Below are 24,286 nucleotides of genomic sequence, written 5' to 3' on the forward strand. Positions count from 1 at the left end.
AGCTCAGTCTTATCCTCACTGCCATGCACCACTGTCTCCATCGCCCCGACCAATTCCTGGGCCGGCTCTGCCTTCCCCTGACACAGCTGTTCTGCAACAAGGCAAGGAGAAGGAATGAGTGAGTGTTGCAGCCACCCCCGCCCCATCCATGGGGCTGAGACCTGGGGCCAGGGAATGGAGGTGTCCCAGGGAACCATTTACCTCCTGCCCTTCTGTGGTTGACCTATGAGCCAGACACATTACCAGGGCTCAGTCACCTCTCCTGGGGTCTGTGTGGGGTGCCCCAGAGCACAGAGCAGCTCTACGGGGAGCTTTACCTGGTGGGGTTGGGCTCTCTGGTGCCAACATACAGCGGAATGGGGGGGGTTGGACTCCCCTCTCTGGCAGGGTCCAAGGACTGATCCAGAGGAAGCCGAAGCTCCCCATAAATGCACCTGGCCAGGTGTGCGGTGGGTGTGGGCCTTTCTGACTAGCTGGTAAAAGACCCCTAGAAAGCGCTGTCTCAGCTCGGGTGCGGAAATCCTGTGACCAGGGGAAGGGAGAAGGGCTGGTGGGAAAGGAGAGGGCAGAAGAAAGTGGCTCAGAGAGCTAGAGACCAGAACTGGGAGTGGATGAGAGCAGAGCCACTGCACCACACAGGATGGGCTTTCCCGGCCCGATTGCTGAAAAGGGAGGAACCCAGGCTGGCTCAGAAGTAAACAGCCCACCAGGCAAGGGACTTGGAAGGCACAAATTCCTCTGCACATGACTGGGGAGCCTGCGTGCAGAGGACGAGACAGGGCCAGGGGGCTTTTCCCCGGGGCAGTGAGGTGTAGCCACAAGATATAACTTCTAAGAGCAGGACTCAGCACAACATTTAGCTCCCTTTACCCCCAGTCCTTAGTGGGCTGAGCCCTGTGAGTTTGGGACAAATAGAGCAGTGAAGGCTCGAGCAGCTTCCTCATGGTTCATGGCGTTGTCTGGCGCAGATGGTTCAGGCTGCAATCCAGGCGTGGCAGACCTGACAAGGTGCGAGGGCAGCTGCAGCTCGACCTCCAGTTCATGCAGATCCTGTCTCCTGGCAGCAAAAAGGCATTCAGCATCCAAGGACCACGGTCCCTCTTCACTAAGCTCCACAGCAGCATGAAGGGCCGAAGAAACAAGGTTTATCCTGATTCCCAATCACCTTCCTTGTATACGGTACGTGGCGTCTCTCTGGCCAGCCAGGCATTTCACTCCCCTTATCTTGGGCCTCTGAGCGTGGCTGTTGTTAGCGGCATGTTGCTTACCCTGGAGGTAGCAGGTGGGCTCTTTGGGGTGCTAAATTGCCCAGCTCAGTGTCGGGGGGCAGGATCTCAGCCTGGGGGACAGGAGCAATAGGCATTGTATCCTGGAACGTGTCCCTGGAGACTTTGACCTGTGGAGTCCGGCAAGTGGCTGTGGAGAAGAACAGAACTCCCTGCCTCCCTCTCAACTAAGGGCACATCTTGCAATCCTGGATGCCACAGGGCTCCCAAGGGTGACCCTGGCTGCCCCATGAGCTTCTCAGAGAAAGCAATTTAGCAGCACGATTGGCAGTGGGCACTGAAATGATGGAGCCAGGAGGTGAGAGGGGCCCAGCCTGCCAGGACTGCACGCAGCTGTTGGACAAGGGCATGGTGGCCATGAAAGCTTAGGCCAGGGGCACAGCAGTGCTCAGAGCATTCCTCAAGGAACAGGCCTAGGGAGCCAAAGCTCACGGCATCTGACTGCTGTGCTGACCCTGTTTGTTCCCTCTGGGCAGACCAACGATGAGGTCTCCTCCTCCTGCCTGCCCATTGAACCGGATCCATCAGCACTGATGGCCAGGGGCACTGCCGCGGGCTCCGCACATGCAACTGGAGGTGAGTAGCTCCACGGGGGCAGGGAGGGGACAAGGGATCAGCCTGGTCCCGGTGGATGTGGGGTCTCACCCTCCCTGTCGGTTCAGTAAGCCCCGAGCCAGGGATTGGCTATGCCCCGAGCCAGACAATGAGAGACCCAGTGGCTGTCTGATCCGGCGATGGGGAGACCCCTGGATGTAGCAGCGGTAGGAGCAGCCCTCAGGACGGGCCTTTAGCACTGCCAGGCAGGGCCTTTTCACTAGAACCAGCCTCGATCCCTCAGCTCCTTGGGGGATCCCAGGATGGGCTGATGAGAGGCCTGCAGACCTTTGTCCTCCCACCACATGTAGCACAGCCAGCACCGGGAGCTCCCCCTCTGCCAAACAACAGCCCCCATAGCAAGACAGAGGGGTTCAGCCCCTGGGAACAAGGGGGGCAGTGGACACCAGCCCTCTGGGAACGCCCCAAGACATTAGTTAATTCTCCACAGGTCCCAAAACCAACAGCAGAGGGTCAGAATTTGGGTCATTGCCCGATTTTTTCACAGGCGAGCGCCTCTCTGGCCTGCCACCAGCCCCCTCACGCTCAGAGATGAAATTTGGCTTTGGGAACTGCATGGCTTATGGGAGGCTCTAGTCCAGACTCCTGCCCCCATGCTGCCTGTGGTCCCCCCCTTCTGCCCAGAGTGCTTTGGGAGAGCCTGACAGCTCGAGGCGTGAGCTGGACAACGGTGGGATCAGGCAGCCTGGGACTTGGCTCCACAGATGACTTGCTCCTGGGATTGTCAGACCTCAGGGGAAAGCCATAGTAAGTCCCCTCTGTGTTATACTGCCTAGAGGGTCATGCTGAGCACCCATCCAGGGCATGTTCTCACCTGTACAGGTTCCTACCCTTTCTGTCGCACCTCCATGGCTGCATTCCTGGACTGCTGGGCGGCTTTTCCTTCACTCATTTCCAACCCTTTGTTCCTTGTCTCAGCCCCAGGCACCCACATAACTAATCCCTCTTCTCCCAAGGGGTTCACCCTCTTGTAAGGTGTGTAGATTTATCCTGCATCCCTCCCCCCTTGCTGTGCCAAGATGGACATCCAGCTGTGAATTGGTCTCTCCAGCACCCCCAACTCCCAGTTACTGCTCTTCTTGGCGCTGCCTCTAGTCATGGGTGTCTTTGGTCACGTGGTACCCAGATACCTCGGTGATGGGCACAGTACAATGACACAGAGGGAAAGGAGCGCAACATTCCAGGTACGGTCACAGCCCTATTGCAGGCTTTCCCTTCCTTCCGTCCAGTGCTTCTGCACATGCAGCTCCAAAACCCAGTGACCAGCTCGAGTTCCTTCCCCTCTCTCCTCCCGAACACGCCCAATGTAACCCCTGGGTTCTCTCCTCTCCAGCAGCTCCTGCTGGGATGGCTCCCTCCCCGTGCACTGAGCTGTGGCTAAGGACCTACCTCTCCAAAGAGGTAGCCTACAAGGCCCCCTCTGTCGCAGCCAAGTACCCAGCTTCCTCCCCCAGCCGGCCTGACCAGTGGGTTGCCCTGCAGCAGCACCCCAAGAAGAAATCCCAGCTGCTGAAGGAGGGGAACGCAGAGTCATTGGAGGACTCACATGAGACACCTCAGGCCAGTAGCCCACCCCTACGCAGGACAGAGGAGGGTGGCAGCTCCCCACAGAGGTCACAAACCCTGCACACCTTCAGGACGAGCCTTTCCCACCCTACCCACACGAAGCCGCTGGGCACCACCTCTGAGCACAGCTGCACCTGGAGGAGCCAGCTACAGTTGCTCAGAGGCTGCCATATCTGCTTGAGATGCTTTGGCTTGAGACTCAAGCCCTGACCCAGGTGCTGTGGCTTCCCTCCGTTCCCCCTCCTGGGAACTTTACAAATTCATACCATTTGGAGCAGGAGGTGCTGGCAAGACTGGTGATTCCATAGTGCATGAGATTCCCCAGCCCAAAGCTCTACCAATCAGTCCCCCTAGCCCCCAGCACCGATGGCAGGGGCCTAGGCAGGAGGCAGCTGCAGTAGAGGAACTTGGAGGCTTTCTGCCCAACCAGAGCTAGAGGCGATCCTCTGAGCCCTTAACTCTGCCCTTAAAACCCAGAGCTTTCCCCTCTGTCCAACCCAGACAGGCTTGTCCCATCATCTGCCCCAAGATTGGTATTCATTCCTCAGGGTGGAGCTAAGCACTTCGCCCCATGATCTCTCCTCCCCCACCTGCCCTGTCCCAGGGAGAGACACCCCCCCCCCCCCCCCCGCAACTACCCCCGGTGCCAGTTCAGATGTGCAGAAAAAACCTTTTGAGTTTGCCATGAAGCGACAGGGCCGTCCTGTTCCCTGGGGCTGCTCTGCTCTCACCTTCATGCTCCTGCAGGGGACTGCAGGACGGCAGCAGGTCCCTGCTTTAGGGGGTATTACCAGGGGCCAGTCCAGCTTGTGGGGGCCTGGCCCATGAGCTAAGCCCTGTAGTCCCAGCCCCCCACCATGTGCAGCCCCCATTCTGAGCAGAACATGGCTTTTCTCTAAGAGCTGATATCAGGCCCTGAGCCAAGTGGACTTTTCCACCAAAGCAGAGCCTGGCAGGAGGGTGAGCAGGCCCCACAGCAGGTCTGGGACCTCCAGCTGTAAGGTTGCTGTTGCATTCAGCATCCTGTGATGCACCCAGCAGAACACTGTCACGCCTGGCCTGATGGCTGCAGGGGGCAGTGAAACCCTCCTGCGGGCTGGAAGAGCTGTATTTGCTTCTTCACCCCATCTCACAACAATGAGAACAGGTTGGGGGTGAGAGGTTTAGACCCAGTAGAAGAAGCCACCTTCTGCAGCACTGAGGCTGCAGGAGCAGAGCCCAGCAGTCCTGGCTCTACCAGCGCATAAGCCAGCAGTTATGGGGCAGCAGGTCCTTGGGCTAGCATGACCCAGCCTACAGAGCAGCTGCTGTTGGCCGCAGCTGGAGGGGGTGGCCAGCCTCTCGGTCCAGGAAGGAAGCTCAGTTCAGAGATTCCAAGGTCAGGTGGGACCTTAGTGATTGTCTAGTCTGAGCTCCAGTACAGCACAGGCAGAGACCTCCCCCCAAACCATTCCTGGAGCAGAGCGGTTAGAAAAACAGCCCGTTGGGATTTAGAAATGGTCAGCGGTGGAGAGTCCCCCGGGGCAGTTGTTCCTGTGGTTAATTACACACAAACAGACACCCCTCTGGTCCTTCTCTAACCAGAAACATTCACAGGCCTGTGCTGTTCCCTGGGGTAGGGAGTCTCAGAACCCTGCCCCCTGCAGTACAGGAAGCTCCATCTCTGGCTGCTGGGGAGGAGCCAGGGGCTGGATTCTTGCACGGACACCATCCATGGCTCCACGGGCTTTAATGCCACCACTGCAGCAAATGAGCAGCCATTACATTCCAGGGAAAAACGGTGCAGGATTTCCTAACTAGAGCTGGGAGAGGGCAGGTCCAGGAGAGAAGGGGGCACTAGAGGCCAAGGCACCAGATATTCACTCAAGCCCCATGGAGAAGGCTGGGGTATGGTGTGTACTGTGGGAAGTGGCACTGGCACTGCTGGTGCTCTGGGCGGATGCAGCCGGTGAGCAGTGACATGCTCACGAGCTGGGGTTCAACAGAAACATGACCTTACTCCACAGAAAGCAGGGGTGGGCAGCGGGACCTAGAAGCCACATGAAGGGGAATGGGAAGTTCTGGGCAGTATGGTAGCCAATACGTCCCATTCTCTGTTGAAATCCCAGCCCGTGTTAATGGGGTTCTGGGCCCCACTGCATCAACCAAACCTCTCTTGTGAGCCTCCCGAGTGACTGGCCTCCTGCAGACACTCACAGCCTGGCTTCCGTCCCTGCTTCCTCTTGGAATCACAGAGCAGTAGGAGAGCAAGGGAGCGAGGAGCAGAAATGGTGCCTGACCAAGGCTGGCAGATGGGCACTGGCATGGAAAGCAGGGCGAGGCTCAGTGCATTGATATCACATGGTCCTGATGGGTCTTTATTGTCCCCTTCGAGCACGGAGGTGGCTCTGCCATGGCCAGCGCAAGGAGGGAGCGGCATCTGTGCTGGGGGCCACAGCGTCTTGGTCTCAGTTCTGCCCTTCCAGCTTCACCGACCGAGGAGCTGGGCTGGCTCCTCAGCCCTCTTCCAGTCTGTCGCCTCCATGCTCCAGCCCTCGCGCTCAGCTGCCGCAGCGAACCTGCCCTGCTCCGAATGGCCCCGCTGCAGTCCCTGGGCATCTCAGCATGGCAGGCTGCTCAGCTGAACGTGCACCAGGGGGTCTTGCTGGCATCACAGTCCAGCAGGATATTGAGAACAGTGCAGGGAGCTCCAGCCACACTCAGCGCCGTCTGGGACTCAATCCGATACCTCACGTTGTTCAGGCCCCCCTCCCGATCCACCTTGAACTGCTCCTGAGGAAGACAACACGGCATTCAGTTCCCACGCAGCAGAAAGGACAGTACGCAGAGCTAGCCGAGATGGGACCAGAGCAGGGGACAGGGCGGAGCCAGCAGGGACAGGGCTAGAGCAACAGGCTGGGCTGGCTCAGACCCATGCAGCCGCCTGCAGCTCACAGAGAGACACCATTTCCCTGGGAGCCCCTTCTCTTCTCCCCTCCCCTCCTGTGCAGAGGGCAGCAGGGCCCCTGCCCCGCCCCAAGGGAGCAGCTCACACCTGCTTCTGGGTAGCAATGCGCTTCTGGTCTCGCTTCCTCCAGGCTGGGTCGTGCAGGTGCTGGAAGGTCTTGTATCCAGTCTTTATTCCCGAGGGGCGGAAAAGCTGGGGGGAGAGCGGAGCGTGCATTAGTCACTGGAGTCCCTGCCCGAAGCCAGGTGCCCTGTCCCAAAGCTTCCTGAACCCCATCACCCCCTCCCCTGGGCTCAGCAGGACCTTTAGGAGGCTAGGCAGAGGGGCCAGCAGGGAGCTAGGCTGTCCTCTCCCAGGCCTTGGCAAAGATCCTGGTGGCCATGCCTGGGGAACGGTGTTTTCTCTGTCCAGGAGCCTGGAGAGTATCCCTACCTGGAGGCCAGCTCCTTTGATCCGGCGATAGAACTCATCATCCTCTCGCCCCCAGCCCCAGAAGCGGTTGGACATCCCATTGCACTGAAATGAGAGTGTGTCACAGGGGTAGAAGCTTGTGATGTCCCCCTCCCTCAGCATCTGCCTGATGCATGCACCCAGAGTAACCTCTGCAGCCAGGCAGATGGAGAGCCGCCCCATGGGGGAGAGCCATGGCTAGACCCTGGGACACAAGGCCAGACTCCAACCAGCTCAGCCCATGAGCCCCCATTCCTGATGCACCCCTGTCGCTCCCTCCCCATCGTGTCGCCCCTTTCACATTTCCAGGGTGGAGAAAAGTGACGAACAAGGAATCGTCCCCCAAACAGACGAGGACCTCACCCCTCTCTGTGCTGGGACTTACCATCTCGTAGTGCTGCTTGGTGAGCAGGAGGATGCCGCCCACATAGGTTTTGTAGTGGTACAGCGGGTGCAGCTCTGGCGATGCCACATGGAAGGGCCCTGCCTCCGGGAAGCCGTAGTCCAGCTCCTCGTTGCGGGGCAGGAGATCAACGTCGTGCATGGCAATGTAATCGGTGTCGTTGCCGCTCTCCAGGAAGCCGACGTTGATCAGAGATGCTCTGTTAAACCTGCTCAAGACACCAGGAAAATCTTGTCCCAGCACCAGGAGCATCAGGCTTCCCGTAGACGCAGAAGCAGCAGTCGTCCTCCAGACAGGCTTAGTCACATTTCCATCATTCCCCAGCCCACCCTATGCACCAGCAGTCTCTCCTGGCTTCACAGCTGGGATCCCAGGACCCAGGTGCTGCAACTCAACACTGAAACCACACCCATGCAGGGGGAACAGTGGCACCCGACCACTGTGGCTAGTAAGGGGCTAACATTGACAGTGCCTGTCCTAAGGGAAGCCCTTTGGGAAAGTGGGCTGGAGGCTGGACAGATGTTCGGCAAGAAGATGACATGTAAGAGACAAAGCATTGGTGGGCTGGCATGTTGGGAGGGCCACCTGGAGGCCAGGCAAGGCCAACATGGTGTGGCCAGCAGGGAGGGGCTAAACACTGGTACCACCATCCAGGTAAAGTGGGCTCTTGGAAGAGGTGACCCAGATGGGTGGGCATACGGGGGAGCATTAAGGCTGTTCTGAGGACACTAGCAAATATTGTGTCTTGCAGCTTTCCCCTGGCTCTCAGAGCTCTAGCCTCACAGCGTTCATAGTCGGGAAGAAAGTCTAGTGGCCTACAGTTAAATTTTGCTCTCCTGCTCAGGTCCGGCCCTGGGAAAGGAGGAGGGAGAAGGAAAATAGCCCTTTACCTTTCTACAGACTCTTGCACAGAGACTCTCATAGCCCCTCACCGTCTACAAAACTGAGCCCAACACGACACCTCCAGGCTCAGAGTATCTGAAATTCCAGCTGCTCACAGCCCAGCTCTCCCCAGTCCCGACACGCTCAGCCCAGCAAAGAGAAAAGAAATGGACCTCACTAAGCCCTGAAGGTCAAACTCCCCCATCCCAGGAGAGGAGGAGAGTGTGATTCCCATTTTATAGCTGAGAAAACTGGGGCATGGGTGCAAAGTGAGTTACTCAGGGTCACAGAGCAAGTCTAGAACCTCCGTAGCACAAAGAATGCCCTGGGGAAAGGGCTGCTCCAAGCCTGGTACCTTGGGCCCCCAAAGTGCCCTGGCGGCACAGGGATGGCACCTGGGGCAAAGCTTAGCTCTGTGGGTGGCAAAGGACCATACCTGTAATGATCCACCTGGTTGAGCACGAAGATGTGGTGGCGGATCCTCTTCCTGTTGAGGAAGCGATGCATGTGGGGCACGAAAGCCAACAGCTCCTCGAAGCGTTCCCGGAAGGGGACCAGCAGCGCCAGGCGGTGGGGGCCCCATGACGGGTCCTCAGCCCATGAGGCCCGGGACTCCGGGGGGCAGGGCTTCAGGGGGCTGGGGGCCGCTGCCCCGCGGCCCTGACGGGCCACATCGCCTGAGCAACTGAGCTGCAGCCACAGCAGTGAGGCAAAGCCCAGGAGCAGCGCGGCGAAGAAGAGCTGGAAGACGGAGCATTTCCGCGGCAGGAGAGCCAGCAGCCGGCGGGACCTGGGGCCGGGGTGTGGGGGAAGAGAGAGAGAGTCAGGGCTCGGGCCCAGTGTGCGCTGCCTCCTACCGCTCCCGGCCCCCCACACAGTCGCCCTCCAGAGCCGGCCTCATCCCGCTCCTCCGCCCAAAGACCCCGTCCGCTCCCCCAGACCCCCGTCCCCGCTACCCCATCCTGCCCCCAGACCCTGTCCCATCCCGGTCCTCCAACACCCCCCCCAGACCCGTCCCTGCCCCCCGGCGCCTGCCCCAACCCTCCCCCAGAGCCCGTCCTGGCCCCCAGAGCCTGCCCCCCCCTGCTCCCCCAACACCCCCCCCAGACCCGTCCCTGCCCCCCGGCGCCTGCCCCAACCCTCCCCCAGACCCCGTCCCGCTCCCCCAACACCCCCCACAGACCCCTCCCTGCCCCGATATTCCCGGCTTCCTCCCAGACATACACCGCCGGCTTCCTCCGGGACGGGAACATGCTCCCGGGCGGCGCCGGGGGCGGCTCCTGGCTCCGTCCCCCCGGGCCCGGGGCTGCCCGGACACGCTGGCTCAGACACCAGGTCCGGCGCCGAGCGGGGTCCCCCGGAAACACGGCCCGGTCCCGCCGTTCCGCCTACAGGGGGTTCCGGGGCGAGCGGCTCCCCCCATCCTCGGCCCAGGCAGCGGGGGGAGATGCGGCGGCCTAAAGCCACGTAAGCGGTCCCGGGCCGAGCATCCCCCAAACAGCACGGGTCGGGCCCGGGCAGCCCCCAGCTCTCAGCCAGAAGGGGCACATGGAGTTACAAGGACGCTCGAGGGCTGCCCGCCGTACCCCAGTCCCCGCTACCTCCCCCTCCAGGGGACGGGTCACCAGCTGCCACCGCATGCACGGGTAGCTTGCCAGGCCCCTGGCGGAAAGACTTCCCTCTCCCGCAAAGGGTTTTCATCCCAGCTGCAGTCCCTTTTCCATGGAGCAGGCTCAGAAAGCAAGAATCCGGGGACACACACAAGCCCGTCCTCAGAGCACTCTTTATTAGGAATCCATGTGACAGAACAAAGTATCCAAAAGTTAGTAACCAAGTGACCCAACACCCCCTTTGCCTCCCCGCTGTACAGGGAAAGGACACATCAACCAATCTACTTCACTGCTGCACATGCACCACACGGAGGCCAGGGATGCCCTGCAGCCCCGTGGAAGGGAAAAGCTGTCTGCAGCACTGTGGAACAGGAAGCTGAGTGTGACCCCCCCACCATGCCCCTATGAGCAGCAGAGAAGGGTGGTAAGTGGCATACTATTATACCACCTAGAAAAGGAATGACTGCTGAAGTTGCCTTGGGCCCAGATCCCTTTTAACACACTAGGAAAACAAATGCTATGCTAAAATATGCAGCCATCCCTACACAGAAACTTGTGGGATTAGAACCCCACAGTACTCCTATGCCACAGTGATCAGCACCTTGGAAATACCCATGGCAGATACACAAGCCTGTTGCCTCAGCCTCAAGGCAGCTAGTTCCAACCCCTGTGCAGTCTCTTCACATTATGCATTTTACACCACTTAATACACACACTCAATGCTGGGTCAGACCAGGAGCCTCAGGGGGGTGTGGTAGTGCAGAGGCCCCTGCACCATCACAATCAGTTCTGTCCTTTCTGGGGTGATCCAAGGGCAGCACAGAGCAGCCAGTACAGGACACAGTCATGCCGATTTCAGCACCTGGCTGAAGGTTCTGTGCACAAGGGAGCTGTGTGCTCAAGCTTCCTCCTCCGTTTATACCAGCTTCTTGGCACGAAGAAAATACTTGTGGTTCTAGTTGAAGGGATGAGGATTCCAGCCTTCTTGGAAAGGGGAGCACAGCTCATTGTACGGGGGTGAGCCTTGGGAGAGGAGGAAATCCACAGGCACAGACAGACTCCACCCACACTGCCAGAGAGTTCAAATGCAACTCCCGGGGAAGGTCAGTGTACCTCAGAGGAATCCATGCAGGATAACACTTTACCCCTTATTCCCAGGGAAGATGGTCCAGTGGTTAGGGTGCTGGTCTGAGACTTGGATTCAAGTTCCTGCTCTGCCCCAGACTTTGTGCAGAACCTAAGCCAAGTCACTTAGTCTCTGGGACTCAGTTCCCATCTTTAACATGACAAGAATAGCCCTGCCTGCCTTCCAGGGGTGCTGAGGATAAATGTATCAAAGACGGTGAGGCACTCAGTACACTGTTGAGGCCATGTAAGCATCACAGATTGAATGAGTGACTGAAACGCCATAACAAACCAACACAAGGAAATCCCACCCAGACTGGGAGGGAGGGAGGGAGGGACGGAAGTGGTGGAGGCAGGTGACACTTAGCCCAGGCAGCTGGAGGGTTGGGGGAAGGTAGGCATGACCAGTCCAGGCTGCTGAAACTCATGGAGTTGCCTCTCTTAAGAGAGGGCTGTTTGCTCATGCTGTGTGCCCTCTTTATACCAGTTTCTTGGCTTCGAAGAAACTCTTGAGGTGCCTCATCTGCCATACACCAATGGCAACAAGAATGAGGGTCTGGACAATGGACCACCAGAGAACCCGCTGGTTGGTGCTCTCACTGGTCTGGCGGAACCGCTCCTCTCGCCACTGCAGCAAGGAAACAACAGGTCAGAAGCAAATACAGACTGATCCTCCCAGGCCCCAGAGACCAGTGGCTTCCCATGGCCCTCAGAACTCTCTAATAGTCACTGTCCAGCTGGGTAGGCTCCCCCCATCCCCCCACCCAGGAACCTCCTTCTCAAACCAAGAACACAGCCCCTGCTGGATCTCCAGTGTAGAGTGCAGGGCTGGCCAGGCTGCTTGAGGTTCCTCACCCGCTGGTAGTTCTGCTCCTTCTGGATTTGCTCCACCTGCTCAATGAGCTGCCGCACCCGGAGCTGCAGCTCACTCAACTTGTCCTTGGCAGCAATCTCAGCATAGTCATTGGCATGTTCCCCCACCTGGATATCCAGATGTACCCTCTGCAGCAAGACAAGAGAACACAGTCAGGTGTTCTGCCCCAGCACAATGCTACATGGCCTGGGCCATCCCTCTCCTCTCTGTCCCGCATCGGCCCACCTTACCAGCATACCCCCTGCAAAGAGGGAGAATTTGGTGGAGTTAGAATGCAGGCAGATCTGATGCTCTCCAGGAGTGTGTGAGGTGAAGGTGAATCTGCCCTCAGAGCCATACTGCCTCGACAAGATGACCTGGAAGAGAAGGACAGGGCAGTAATGGCAACCTCCAGAGCACAGCCAATCCAGTACATCCGTGGCTCTGACAGCAGAGTGCACCAAGGTTTCTGGCAGAACACTTGGTACTATAGCTAAAGGGTCTGTCTGCCCAATGCAAATTGTTTAGTGGTGAGATCTAGGTAGCAAGGCAGATTTACAGGGGCTAGAGACCCTCTTCAAGTCCCCTGTGCTATCTGCCCAGGTGACAGTTAAAGCATCACATCGGGCCAAGAACACAGGGCCAGATCAGCATTTCAGTTAGTTGCTCTCCTGAGATACCATTCTGCTGAACCTTAGAATCTGTTCATAAGCAATTTCAAAACAAGCAGGGCTCCAACCAAATGCTCTGGGGAGGAGGGGATGGAAACTGCCAGAGAAGGAAGGTTGGGCCTAGATGGAGCTCTAAGTTCAGGACCAGACCATCCATAAGTCTAGAGTCTTAGATCATGGAGTTTAACTAGACTGGGCAGGGATGGTATCCCTAGCCTCTGTTTGCCAGAAGCTGGGAACGGGTGACAGGGGATGGATCACTTCATGATTCCGTTCTATTCATTCCCTCTGGGGCACCTGGCACTGTCCACTGTCGGAAGACAGGATACTGGGCTAGATGGACCGTTGGTCTGACCCAGTACAGCCGTTCTTATGACTGGAAGTGAGTGGGCACCATGTACCACAGGGATCAGCAGTCACTGCACTGATTAAAGTAGCTGACACTGCAGAGAAGCAGCTTAAAAAAAGACATTTTTCTAATTTCATAGTTCAAATGGAATTTCTAGAACTAAGCAACATGGTGGTGAATCAAGAACCTCTCAGAACCAGGCAGCAACAGAAAAATCAGGCAGATCCACCTAAACCCAGAGCTTGCCCCCATGCCACAAAGACAGCCTGTTCCACAGCAGAACCCCCATTATCTATGGTGATTAATACCAGGGAAATCTGGTGTCTCACGAGTCAACGTGGTCTGTGTGTGGCACCTGCCTAGGGAGGTTGTGGAATCTCCATCATTGGAGATTTTTAAGATCAGGTTGGACAAACACCTGTCAGGGATGGTCTAGATAATACTTAGTCCTGCCAGGAGTGCAGGGGACTGGACTAGATGATCTCTTGACGTCCCTTCCAGTCCTATGATTCTATGAAACAGAGCAACCAGAGCTAGAGCCCAGATAAGACACCTCAGTGGAACTGCAAGCAGATGCTGAAGGGGTGCCCCTCACCATGGGCATTGGCTCTGGGCTGCTCAGTCCTATTACCCGGCTACTGTAGCTTCCAGGCCCCAATGGGATGGGTATGAGGGCAGATTCAGGTTGGGGAACCAGAGCACCTATGCTGACCCAGGGCTGAAATGTGCCAGTATCTTCTCCTCCCAACCCAGGTACCTTATCATCAGGGTCCTTCACCTCCACGAACATGCCAAGCCCAGGTGTGGCAGGCATGTAATCCTCCCGCTGCTTATCGTATAGCTGGGTACGGTAATTCCCTGCAGGGGAGGGCAACACTTTGAGAACCACCCTGGTCATCAAACACAGAACAGCCCCCAGCACCCGTCATGCCCGTCTACCCCCGCCCGCCCGAGCCACAGACTTTCCTCCTATCCCCACTCCAGGGTCCCCATAGTTCCCCCCGCCCCTCTCTCCATAGTCTCCCCGCCCCCGCCCGGGCGCCCCCCGCACCTATCACCATGGTCTCGTCCGGGATCTCCTCAATGAAGCAGCGGCGCTCGGTCTCGCCCAGGTGGAAGTAGAGGCCGAAGCCGCGGGAAACGGCGCCAACGAGCAGCAGCAGGACCAGGCCCAGCAGTCCGCCGCGAGCCGCCATCTTACCCGCCGAACGCCACGTAAGGCTGCATGCAGCCGCAGGGGACAGGACTACAACTCCCGGCAGCCCCTGCGCACTCAGCGCCGCGTGCCCCCAAACGCCATATAAGGCCGCGCGCAGCTCACGGGACGGGACTACAACTCCCGGCAGCCCCTGCGCACTCAGCGCCGCGTGCCCCCAAACGCCATATAAGGCCGCGCGCAGCTCACGGGACGGGACTACAACTCCCGGCAGCCCCTGCGCACTCAGCGCCGCGCGCAGCCGCAGGGGACGGGACTACAACTCCCGGCAGCCCCGCTCGCAGAGGCAGACGGGCGGTACGAGCCCTTTAACACTCCCCGCGCGGCCCCCGGCGAGGCCCGGCTGGCAACGGATCGTCATCCCCCGCCCGGGTCTGTCTGGGGGCGGCACCCCCCCCCCCCCGCCAATCCCTCGGCCCTGCCCCACCCCTGGAGCCAGCGCTAGCGCCCCCAGGAGAGCCGGCTGCAGGGCCTGCTCACCACTTCCTGCTTGTCCGACACAAGCGACCCAGGAGGAACTAAGGCAGAAACAAGATACCAAAATACTCCTGTTATTTCTCCAAAAACAGCTTTTTAGAAACCAAAGTTTTGTACAATCCCCCATAGAAAAGATCACATTTGGGGCCAGGGCCGGGCCCAGGCCAGCTCCTCCACTAGTAAAAACGCTTGTTCCTCTCCTGCCGTCTCTGGAAGACCACAGCCCCCACCACAGCACACACAATGATGCCCAGCAAGGCGCAGAGCAGCAGCAGGAACACCTTCCAGCCAGTCAGGGGCCCACTTCGGAAATTCCCTGTCGGGTCATCCACATTGTCTGTGGGCAGGAAAGAAGGAGGCTTAGAGCAGAGATTTACACACACACCCCCATCTCCTATTCCACCTTGAGCTTGGGATCTCCCATGGTTAACAAATGGGCTAATGCTGACCTGCCAAATCCCCCTCCCAAGAGAGTGGCTTTTGGACAAGTCTACCATTACTGTGTTAAGAGCAGGCAGGGAGATTCCATTGCTCAGACTGGGGTAGCAAAATCCCCATACACCCCAGGCTGCATATGAGAAATGCCCTCCCACCAGAGATGCTATGGAGTGTTGGATCTCATGCAGCGTGGCTGAGTGCCCAGCATAGATTTATCTAGGTCCTTGCCAGGCCACCACCCTTCTGGGAGCTGACCACTCAGCAGGCCTGAAGGGATGACACAGGAACCCTCTATCATGGGTCCCCAGAGCCCAGAAGATTCACCTTTTGGTGACTTAAGGAGGCTGACGCTGGGCTCAATCTTTGTCCAGTCGATGTTCTCTTCCTCTGGTGGATGCTCTACCATCAGCTGAAATAGCTTAATTGAGATGATGTCATGATTGTCTAGGAAACAAGAATCACTTATTAGATGATAGCACAGCCCTTTCCAAGCTGCATGCCCTCAAAGGCACATGAAAAGATTCCTCTTGTGCTCTTCCATGCCCTAGTCTCCCTCAGGCCCACCCTCCCTGACTCAGAAACCTGGCTTCCATGTGGGAGGCTTTCCCCAGGTGCCTAGCCAAAGAGCCTGCTCTCTTTCCCAGGCTGCCTGTCGCCTCTCCTGCATGGTTAAGAATTCCAAGTGCTCAGCCCACTGCAAGGCAGCACTGGAACGCCACTCCACCCACAGCACCATGCCCCAGCCCCCAGAGCTGGCTTGGGTTGAGAACATATTCCAGTTCAAAAGGAGCTCTCACCAGACAGGTCCCCTGTGCCAGCAGAAGCCCCAAAGAAGTAGCCAGTGGGCAGTCGGACTCCTGCAATGTCAATGCAGTTCTTCCACTCATTCTTGTCCTCCACATCGGTCATCACCTGCCAGGAAAAGACAAAGTCACTTCAGGGCACAGAAGCAAGGGCATCAGAGCCTTCTCAAAAGTGGGGGTGCCAGGGGCCCCCACCCCCAGCCAAGCTAGAAGCAGAAGTGGGGCCACGAGCCCACCACACCCAAGGCCAAAAGCAGCCCCCTGCCCCTGTCCAGGCTCCATGTCTGGTCCAAGGCAGGCAGAGATGGAGGGTCTGTATTGGCTCCCCACAGCTGCCCATGTGGCTCTCCCCAACCCAGCTCTGGCCGGGGCCTTGGAGCTGCAGACCAGCCACGATAAGAGCTGCGCAGGCAGTTGTGGGGAGTCATGGCACAGACCCGCCACTTGCCTGTGGCGTGAGGAGTCCGCCGACAGCAGCCCCCGGCCCGTGTCCCCGTCCCCCAGGCAGCTGGAGGGTCCATGCTGTAGCTCCCATCTTGGCTGGGCTGTGGCTCCAAGGCCTGCCCCGCCCCGCACAGGCAGGTCAGGGAGAGCCACACGAGCAGCTGTGGTGAGCCGGCACAGAGTCGTGGACAACGTACCTCCATCGGGCCGGGAGCCCAGGACACAGGCCAGGGGCTACTGTCAGCCCCCCCCTTCCCATGCAGGCAGGTGGAGAGTCCACATGCACAGCTCCCACAACTGCCCAGGCTCCCCTCCCCAGGGGGACTCCATGCCAACCTGGCAACAGGGAGAGCCTCAGGGGGAAGAGGAGGGGGTCTGCCCCAGCAAAAGTCCACTTTGAAAGAGTGGAAGGGCCCTGGCCCCCTCTGTTCTGGCGCCGAGTTCTGCCCAGCCCACCATCACTCTCTCTAGAGCCACAGTGGCAAGAGGGCAGGTTGGCTGATCCAGGGGTGCTGAGAAAGAGCTGTCCTCCCAACATCACCCCTTGGCCTTGGCAGTGCTGCCATTCCCACCACTGTCCCGCCCAGCACAAACCCAACTGCACAGCTCAGAGAGCCTGCAACAGGCATGAAGCTCAGTGCCATCTCCCAAATCCATCTCACCGTCAGCCGGCCCCTGGAATAACGAACTGCCAGGAAAGTATCATGGTTCTGATTTCGAAGATCAGCTGTGCAGCCTGCTAGCTCTGTCCAGCGCCCATCCTTACTGTGATCATAGGCCAGGGAGCCGTTGTTCACCATGGCAGAAATGTACGGGAACACACGCTGGAGGGGCAGAGAAGGAGAACATTACTCTGAGCCTTCTACAGGCTGGGAGAGATCTGCATTCTGCATGAGGGAGATATATCCCACAAGCCTGAGCCTCCACCTGACAGGACCCATGTGCAGACCCACCATCCCCTGTGGCACTGAAGCTATGGAGTGCCAATGAAGAAGAGCAGCAAATAAGTCAGAGGTTCTTTTCTAGATTGGCCTCAGGATGTGTTTTGTGGAGGGAAGCTGACATAGACAGACCCTGCTATCCAGTCCTTGGGCCACACTCGGGAAACGCATCTCAGCCGGAGCACACAAAACGATCAGATGAGCACGGAATTAGGAAGGCGCCAAGCAAGGGCCAGTCAGGCAGATCTCTCTGCCTGCCCATCCTGAGCACAGACAAGGACCAGCTCCATCAGGTTTGTAGTGAGAAAAACCTTCCTGCTAGCATTTTCTTCCTCCCTGACATGCTTCTGACCCCTTTGATACAGGATGGGCCGCCTCAGATCTCGATCGTTTTTATTATTTGTATTCCAGTAGCACCTAGGAGACCAAGATCACATTGTGCTAGGCACTGTACAAGCAGAGTTCCAAAGAGCTAACAATTGAAGTATGAAACGAGAGACACTAGACGGACATAGACAGATGTGAAAGTACAAGCAAACAATAAGACAATACTGGTTGGCATGAAAGGCAGCAGTCTCTGCACACCAGTGGCTTAACCATTGTCAATCTTTTTTTGCAGGTATCACAGCAAAGGAGAGCCTTCGGGAGAATGCTGAAGGAGCTTTGCAGATGCTTAGGGAGAGCTCCTCCCAAGTATGACGGGCAACATGGGAGAAAGCACAAAGGCGTTCACTTGAAAATGTAGACAAACGAGCAGTGGAAGCTGGCATCATAAAATCAATCAGATGCAAGCATCCAAAGATCAATAGTGAGTGAGAGATGACAGGTAGTGGGGAGAGACCACGAAGGGCCTTGAAAGTGAAGACAAGCAGCTTGTGTTTGATGAGACAGAGAAGACTGAGCCAGTGGATCTTGATAGATGAAAGTTAGCATGGCAGCTAGAAGATGTAACGAGACTTGCGCACACATGGGAGAAAGGAGGAGAATCAACTACAAAGATATACCCCCTGGGGAGCACATTTTGGATGGATTTCTGCCAAACTGAGCTGTGGGCTTAAGAGTTAGTACAGGAATGATTAGACCGAAGTTTTTCTTTTCCTACTCTTCTCCATTTCCATCGTGCGTTTGCAACCAAGGGCAGGACGAATCTGGCAGGATTAACCTATGATCTAGCAACGGACATTTACTAACTCATCGTCATATGGGCTGAAAGCTCCCCGAGAGACCTGGATGAAGTGAGGGGACTCTCAGGGCAGGTTTTCTTTGAGCTGCAATTTTCAGTTTTTCCTTTGTGGCACGAGGGTCATGTTTCTTCCTTGCATCTCTCCCCTAGGTTAGCAGGAATCAGAGACCCTGAAAATAGGTTCTTTCTAGCTAGGAAAACAGGCCTGTGCTAGTGACTCAACATGTCCTAACCCTCCCCTTTTTCCTACTACATCCATCTCTTCCTCTCCCTTCCACTACTCCACAGTACAGTCAGGCCAGCCCCTTGCCCACACAACAAGTGATATGCCGGGACCACATAGCATGAAAAGACAGCTCCTTGGTGCTAGTCACAATGAGCCCTGTCCATGCTGCCAGGAGCCTGAGGCGTCACCACTTACCTCTGTTGCTTCATCATTGGGGTATGTGTCCAGGAAAATGGCCAAGCCATGGAAGTTATCCTTGCTGCCAAAGACAGGGCCTAGAAAAGCAAAGCAGCACGGGGTTAATAGTGCTCTGACAAAGGGGCTACACAGAACTTCAAATCACACCTATCCCCCCACGATACGCAAGGCAGATTCACTTTTCCAACTCAACAGGAGATGGAGGAGAAAGGGCACTAAGGACCCTCCAACTCTGCATTGCAGTGACCAGTCTCTGGTGAACGTCTCATCCCATTGTTAGCCAAAGTGTGTGTTATACATATTACTGTCGCCACCTCATTATGTATGACAGGGGTCGGCAACCTTTCAGAAGTGATGTGCCGAGTCTTCATTTATTCACTCTAATTTAAGGTTTCGCGTGCCAGTAATACATTTTAACGTTTTTAGAAGGTCTTTCTATAAGTCTATAATATATAACTAAACTATTATTGTATGTAAAATAAGGTTTTTAAAATTTTTAAGAAGCTTCATTTAAAATTAAATTAAAATGCAGAGCCCCTCAGACCGGCGGCCAGGACCCGGGCAGTGTGAGTGCCACTGAAAATCAGCTCACGTGCCACCTTTGGCACACGTGCCATAGGTTGCCTACCCCGATGTATGAAGTGCATGGTATGAATATTGTATGTATAAGTGTTGGCTATTTATGCTAACTGACTTGTGTTGTTTTTCCCCAGGGCTTTGGGCCGGAGCCCGGAGCCGCAGGTTTTTGCCTGGAACTGGAGCGGAACCTGAGCACAGCTCCAAGGCCCTGTAATTTTCCCCACAATGCTGTTCCTTCTTGTTCACTGGTATAATACCTTTGAACAGAACAACTCAACATTTGGCCTAAGTGGATAGGAACACTGTCAAAGGCAAAATCCATTAATATTCTGCCCTGGTATAAGCTGGGCAGCTAACTTCATGGATCAATAGCTGGAACGTTAATATCCAAAACAAAGATAAAATAAAGGTACAGAACAACAAATTCAGGAACTAGTACAAATTGGTGGGTTGGATCTTAGGTGTCGTATAAAATGCTTTGTAACTTGTCAGCAGCTGTTCTATATGTAGAAATGGTTTTGGGGGTGTATCCCTGACGCACACATTCTGTGTAAGGTGAACATGCTGCAAGACAAGAACTGCTTCCCAAAAGGAGGGAAATGTTTACTTTTTGTACTGTAATGCTTTGTCTGTAGACAAAAAATTGGGTTAAGTTTGTTATTTGGGCTCTTGAACATTTTTAAGAACAATCAGCAAGTATAGTAAAACATTTGGCTACACTTTTAATGAACAGACTAAGGCTGCTATCAAATCAGCCAGGGGGGTTTTATGAAATGCTTCCCCACAGGAAAAAAAAAAAAAAAAAAATTATCACACACCTTTCAAGCCACTTCTGCTCAAGCAACATGAATAAGTAGTCTTTAATTCATTGTTACAAATAACTTCTACAGAGGAAAGCACTAATGGAGAGCGTAGGTGCTAGAGACTAGTGAGACCCTGATACCAAGAAGATGCTGTGAGAGTCATGTGTTACACGACAGGGACAAACCAGCCCAGCTTCTGTCAGGGCAAGTCATGAAGCGAGGCACACTCAAGGCTCAGAACCCTAGCCTGCCATAGACAGCAAATGGAGGCGAATCTCGACACGCACTTTGGAGTTAGTTTCCCAGACCTGAAGAAGGGCTGTGTGTAGCCTGAAAGCTTGTGTCTCTCACCAACAGAAGTTGATCCAATACAAGATATTGCCTCACCCACCTTGTCTCTCTGACTTTGGATAGAGATACTCAGCAGAGTGGACTGGCAACCCCCACTCCTGCTCTCTAGAAGCGGGCTCAAAAGGGGGCACCCCAGTGCTATGGGGCACACTAGTTACATTTCCCCCTCCTGAGCTGCTGCTGGCAGTTACTGAAAGGATGAAGTGTAGAAGTCATGATGACAGGAACTTTGCCCCACCTTGCCCCCACAGTGGGAGGGAGATCTCTCCTTCTCTGAGTGCATGCACCATCCCCTACTATGTACCTGGCATGAGGCGCTCCCGGGTGTACCACAGGGCAAAGCCATCCCCGTGCAGGTTCTTCTTGCCTGCTCCATGGATCTTGAAGTGGACATGGAGCTCCCAGTCCTTGAGGAAACAGGGCTGAGAGAGAGGGAGTCACACTCAGTACCATGGACAGCATTCCATGGACACCTCCCCCACCCATGGGGACTCCCACAGACAGAACTTCTTAGCCACTGCACCCTCTCTCTTTCCTCTCAGGGACAACAGCTATAGCCCCCACAGAAGCTGCAGTATTCACCCTCATTCAGGGCTTCAGAACCAGGGCTTGGAACTCCAGCTCCCGAGCAAACCAAATGGGATCTCCTCCATCACAAGGCGGCACTCACCACGCGGTTCCAGATGGAGCCCTCTTTGCTGCGCTCATCAGGAGTCAGGCGGACATACTGGCTGGTGAGCATCGTGCTCCCCTGGAAGTCCCAGAGCGGCATTGAAGTGGAACCAACCCCTAGAGCAGAGAGAAGGGGCACAGCTGAGACCACAAGCCAAGCGGACGGGAAGGGCTGCGAGGGCTCTGGGAGCTGCAGAGAATGACCATGCTGGGGGCAGGCTGAGCCGGACAGGCCTGGGGGGACCCATTGGGAACGTGGGGCCAGCGGGGGGGAGAAGCGGCCAGAGCGGGGCAGGGCCCGTCTCGGAGGGGTGTCCCCAGCCCCGCTCGCCCCGCGCCCCCTCACCCTGGTAGGGCTTGGTCAGCGAGTGCTCCCGCTTCAGGTGCTCGTTGTTCCCGTCGGTGAGCTCGGCGGCCCCGCGCCGCAGCCCGGACGCCAGCAGCAGCAGCGCCCCGGACAAGAGGCCACGCACGGGGCAGCCCCGACCCCACCGCCCGCGGCGCGCGCAGCCGCCTCCTCCCGGACCCGCCACCATCCCGCTCCCACTGCTTCCGGCCGGGGCCGGAACCGGAACCGGAACCGGAACCAGAACGCACCAGCCACCCCGGAAACTCCTACCTAGGGCCGCGCCAGCCCTCCAATTAGAGCCCGGCCTGACGGGGCTTCCGGAGGAGGCCCCGCCCCCACACAGAGCAGCTAGTGCGAGCGCTACACGTCATTCCTCGTATCCATGGCAGCCGAGAGGCGGGGCTAACGGAGCTCATACCGCTCCCAGCATGCACTGGGGTGGCGGGGCGTGAATAGCTTCTCCTCGCATGCCCTAGCCCGGAGGGCTACGACTCCCAGCATGCACTTGGGCTAGGTCTGTCGGACCGCAGCACAGACTCCGAAGGGACCTCAGGAGGTTCTAGTCCCACCCCCTGCTCAGAGCAGGACCAACCCCAACTAAATCCCCAGATCCCTGAGTGACCCCCTCAAGGATTGAACTCACAACCTGGGTTTAGCAGGCCAGTGCTCAAACCACTGAGCTATCCCTCCCCCCTTGTCACTCCGCAACCAGCCATTGACATCGCGCCGCCCCCACGGACCCTCAGGCATGCACCATCCCGCCCCCAGGAACCCCAAGCCTCGTGGCCACGACCCCCGCGCCCCCCTCCGCGCACCAATAACTCAGCCAAAGCAGCAGCCAGAGCCCAGCCAGCTTTATTGGAGATGCCAGACACAGCCTGGGCCCTGAGCAGGCTGGATCACTGGGGTCTGCCCTGTTACTGCTTTTCTGCCAAATGTCCCTGCTCAGATACAGGCAGCGTCTCTGCTCAGCTCCTGGGATGGGGCCAGGGTTGGAGACAGGGACGTGCAAAAGGGCAGGAGGAACCCGCCCACCCCCCATTAGGCTTGGGGGATTGTCACAGCTGTGGGCAGATTTGGATGCATCAGCATGCCTGTGTCTCTGGTGGTTATGAGATTCTCACAGCAGCACTGCTGGGCTGGCATCGTACAACACTGTCAGGGGCATTCCTGAATGGGCACTCTATGCATGCCAGCTACAGGCTTCGCTGACCCTATGGAGTGAAGCAACAACTTCCAGAGCTGAACATACACATCTCTGCAACTTGAACTAAAGAGACTGGGGCTGGGGAATGTATCAGACTAACATCCTCTAGCTATGGTGGGGAACATAGAACACACTCACCAGTGGATTCCATGTACAATGCACATGGGTGTAGGCTGCAGGGTCAGCATGCTCATGCACAGCGGGTGTAGTAGAGACTGTCTAGGAAGGAGTACGGCAGAAAGGGATCTAGGGGTTATAGTGGACCACAAGCTAAATATGAGTCAACAGTGTGATGCTGTTGCAAAAAAAGCAAACATGATTCTGGGATGTATTAACAGGTGTGTTGTGAGCAAGACACGAGAAGTCATTCTTCCGCTCTACTCTGCTCTGGTTAGGCCTCAGCTGAAGTATTGTGTCCAGTTCTGGGCACCGCATTTTAAAAAAGATGTGGAGAAATTGGAAAGGGTCCAGAGAAGAGCAACAAGAATGATTAAAGGTCTTGAGAACATGACCTATGAAGGAAGGCTGAAAGAATTGGGTTTGTTTAGTTTGGAAAAGAGAAGACTGATAGGGGGACATGATAGCAGTTTTCAGGTATTTAAAAGGGTGTTATAAGGAGGAGGGAGAAAACTTGTTCACCTTAGCCTCTAAGGATAGAACAAGAAGCAATGGGTTTAAACTGCAGCAAGGGAGGTTTAGGTTGGACATTAGGAAAAAGTTCCTAACTGTCAGGGTGGTTAAACACTGGAATAAACTGCCTAGGGAGGTTGTGGAATCTCCATCTCTGGAGATATTTAAGAGTAGGTTAGATAAATGTCTATCAGGGATGGTCTAGACAGTATTTGGTCCTGCCATGCGGGCAGGGGACTGGACTCGATGACCTCTCGAGGTCCCTTCCAGTCCTAGAATCTATGAATCTATGAATCTAGTGTCAATGTGCAGGCCCAGTGGGTACAGCATGTGACAGTTCAGTTTCAGGCTGCCGTTTGGGGCTCCATTTTCAAAAGCACAGCTCCTTGGGCTGCTCTGAAATTACCAGTTTTGCAATAACTACTCTCAGGCAGCATTAACGTGCGGCTCAGACGCTTAGGGGACTGGCTTGCAGTGGTGCTGCAGGGATACGGATAAAGAATGTAGCCTGTGGGTTAAGATACTGCAGTAGTGTGCCGTCTATGTGCTGACTCTGACTTCCTGACTGTCTGTGCGCATGGGATGATTCCGGCTGCCCCCCAGAAACGCATGGAGGATGGCATCTTGTTCTACAAAATGACATCCTCTGCCCTGTGTGACTTAGCATGCACCGTATGCGCAAGGTTGCGCTGTGCATGCATGCGTAAAATTGCAGCCTTCCTAACAATTGCACAGCACACCACTGAGAGCCTGGCTGGACTTTAGGTCTAGATCAGCGGTTCTCAAACTTCATTGCACCGCACCCCCCTTCTGACAACAAAAATTACTACATGAACCCAGAGGGGGGACTGAAGCTTCAGCCCACCCAAGCTACACTGCCCTAGGTGGGGGGGCCAAAGCCAAGGGACATCAACCCTGGGCAGGGGGGCCTGTAACATGAGCCCTGCCGCCCAGGGATGAAGCTGAAGCCTGAGACCCATGGGCTTCAGCTTTGGCCCGAGGCGGTGGTGCC

General features: G+C 56.3%; 3 protein-coding genes across 3 annotated transcripts; all 3 read right to left on the minus strand.

Annotated features, from left to right (window-relative positions):
* Positions 1-5,179: 5,179 nt before the first annotated feature.
* B4GALT7 (beta-1,4-galactosyltransferase 7) lies at positions 5,180-9,484 on the minus strand. The gene is made up of 6 exons (XM_054037181.1): positions 9,374-9,484; positions 8,586-8,939; positions 7,250-7,475; positions 6,847-6,930; positions 6,502-6,606; positions 5,180-6,239 (listed from the first exon to the last, which is right to left on the minus strand). The coding sequence occupies exons 1-6, from the start codon at positions 9,400-9,402 to the stop codon at positions 6,084-6,086; spliced, it is 954 nt and encodes a 317-aa protein (XP_053893156.1). The 5' UTR covers positions 9,403-9,484; the 3' UTR covers positions 5,180-6,083.
* Positions 9,485-9,914: 430 nt separating this feature from the next.
* TMED9 (transmembrane p24 trafficking protein 9) lies at positions 9,915-14,334 on the minus strand. Its single transcript, XM_054037373.1, has 6 exons — positions 14,275-14,334; positions 13,809-14,229; positions 13,515-13,615; positions 11,989-12,114; positions 11,740-11,886; positions 9,915-11,512 (listed from the first exon to the last, which is right to left on the minus strand). Exons 1-6 carry the CDS (start codon positions 14,332-14,334, stop codon positions 11,363-11,365), a joined length of 1,005 nt encoding a protein of 334 aa, XP_053893348.1. The 3' UTR covers positions 9,915-11,362.
* Positions 14,335-14,508: 174 nt separating this feature from the next.
* LMAN2 (lectin, mannose binding 2) lies at positions 14,509-21,651 on the minus strand. Its single transcript, XM_054037327.1, has 8 exons — positions 21,435-21,651; positions 21,087-21,205; positions 20,721-20,838; positions 18,681-18,760; positions 16,798-16,959; positions 15,686-15,800; positions 15,213-15,332; positions 14,509-14,787 (listed from the first exon to the last, which is right to left on the minus strand). The coding sequence occupies exons 1-8, from the start codon at positions 21,622-21,624 to the stop codon at positions 14,627-14,629; spliced, it is 1,065 nt and encodes a 354-aa protein (XP_053893302.1). The 5' UTR covers positions 21,625-21,651; the 3' UTR covers positions 14,509-14,626.
* Positions 21,652-24,286: the final 2,635 nt, after the last annotated feature.

The sequence above is a fragment of the Malaclemys terrapin genome, chromosome 8 (assembly GCF_027887155.1).
Source record: "Malaclemys terrapin pileata isolate rMalTer1 chromosome 8, rMalTer1.hap1, whole genome shotgun sequence".
NCBI lineage: Eukaryota > Metazoa > Chordata > Testudines > Emydidae > Malaclemys > Malaclemys terrapin.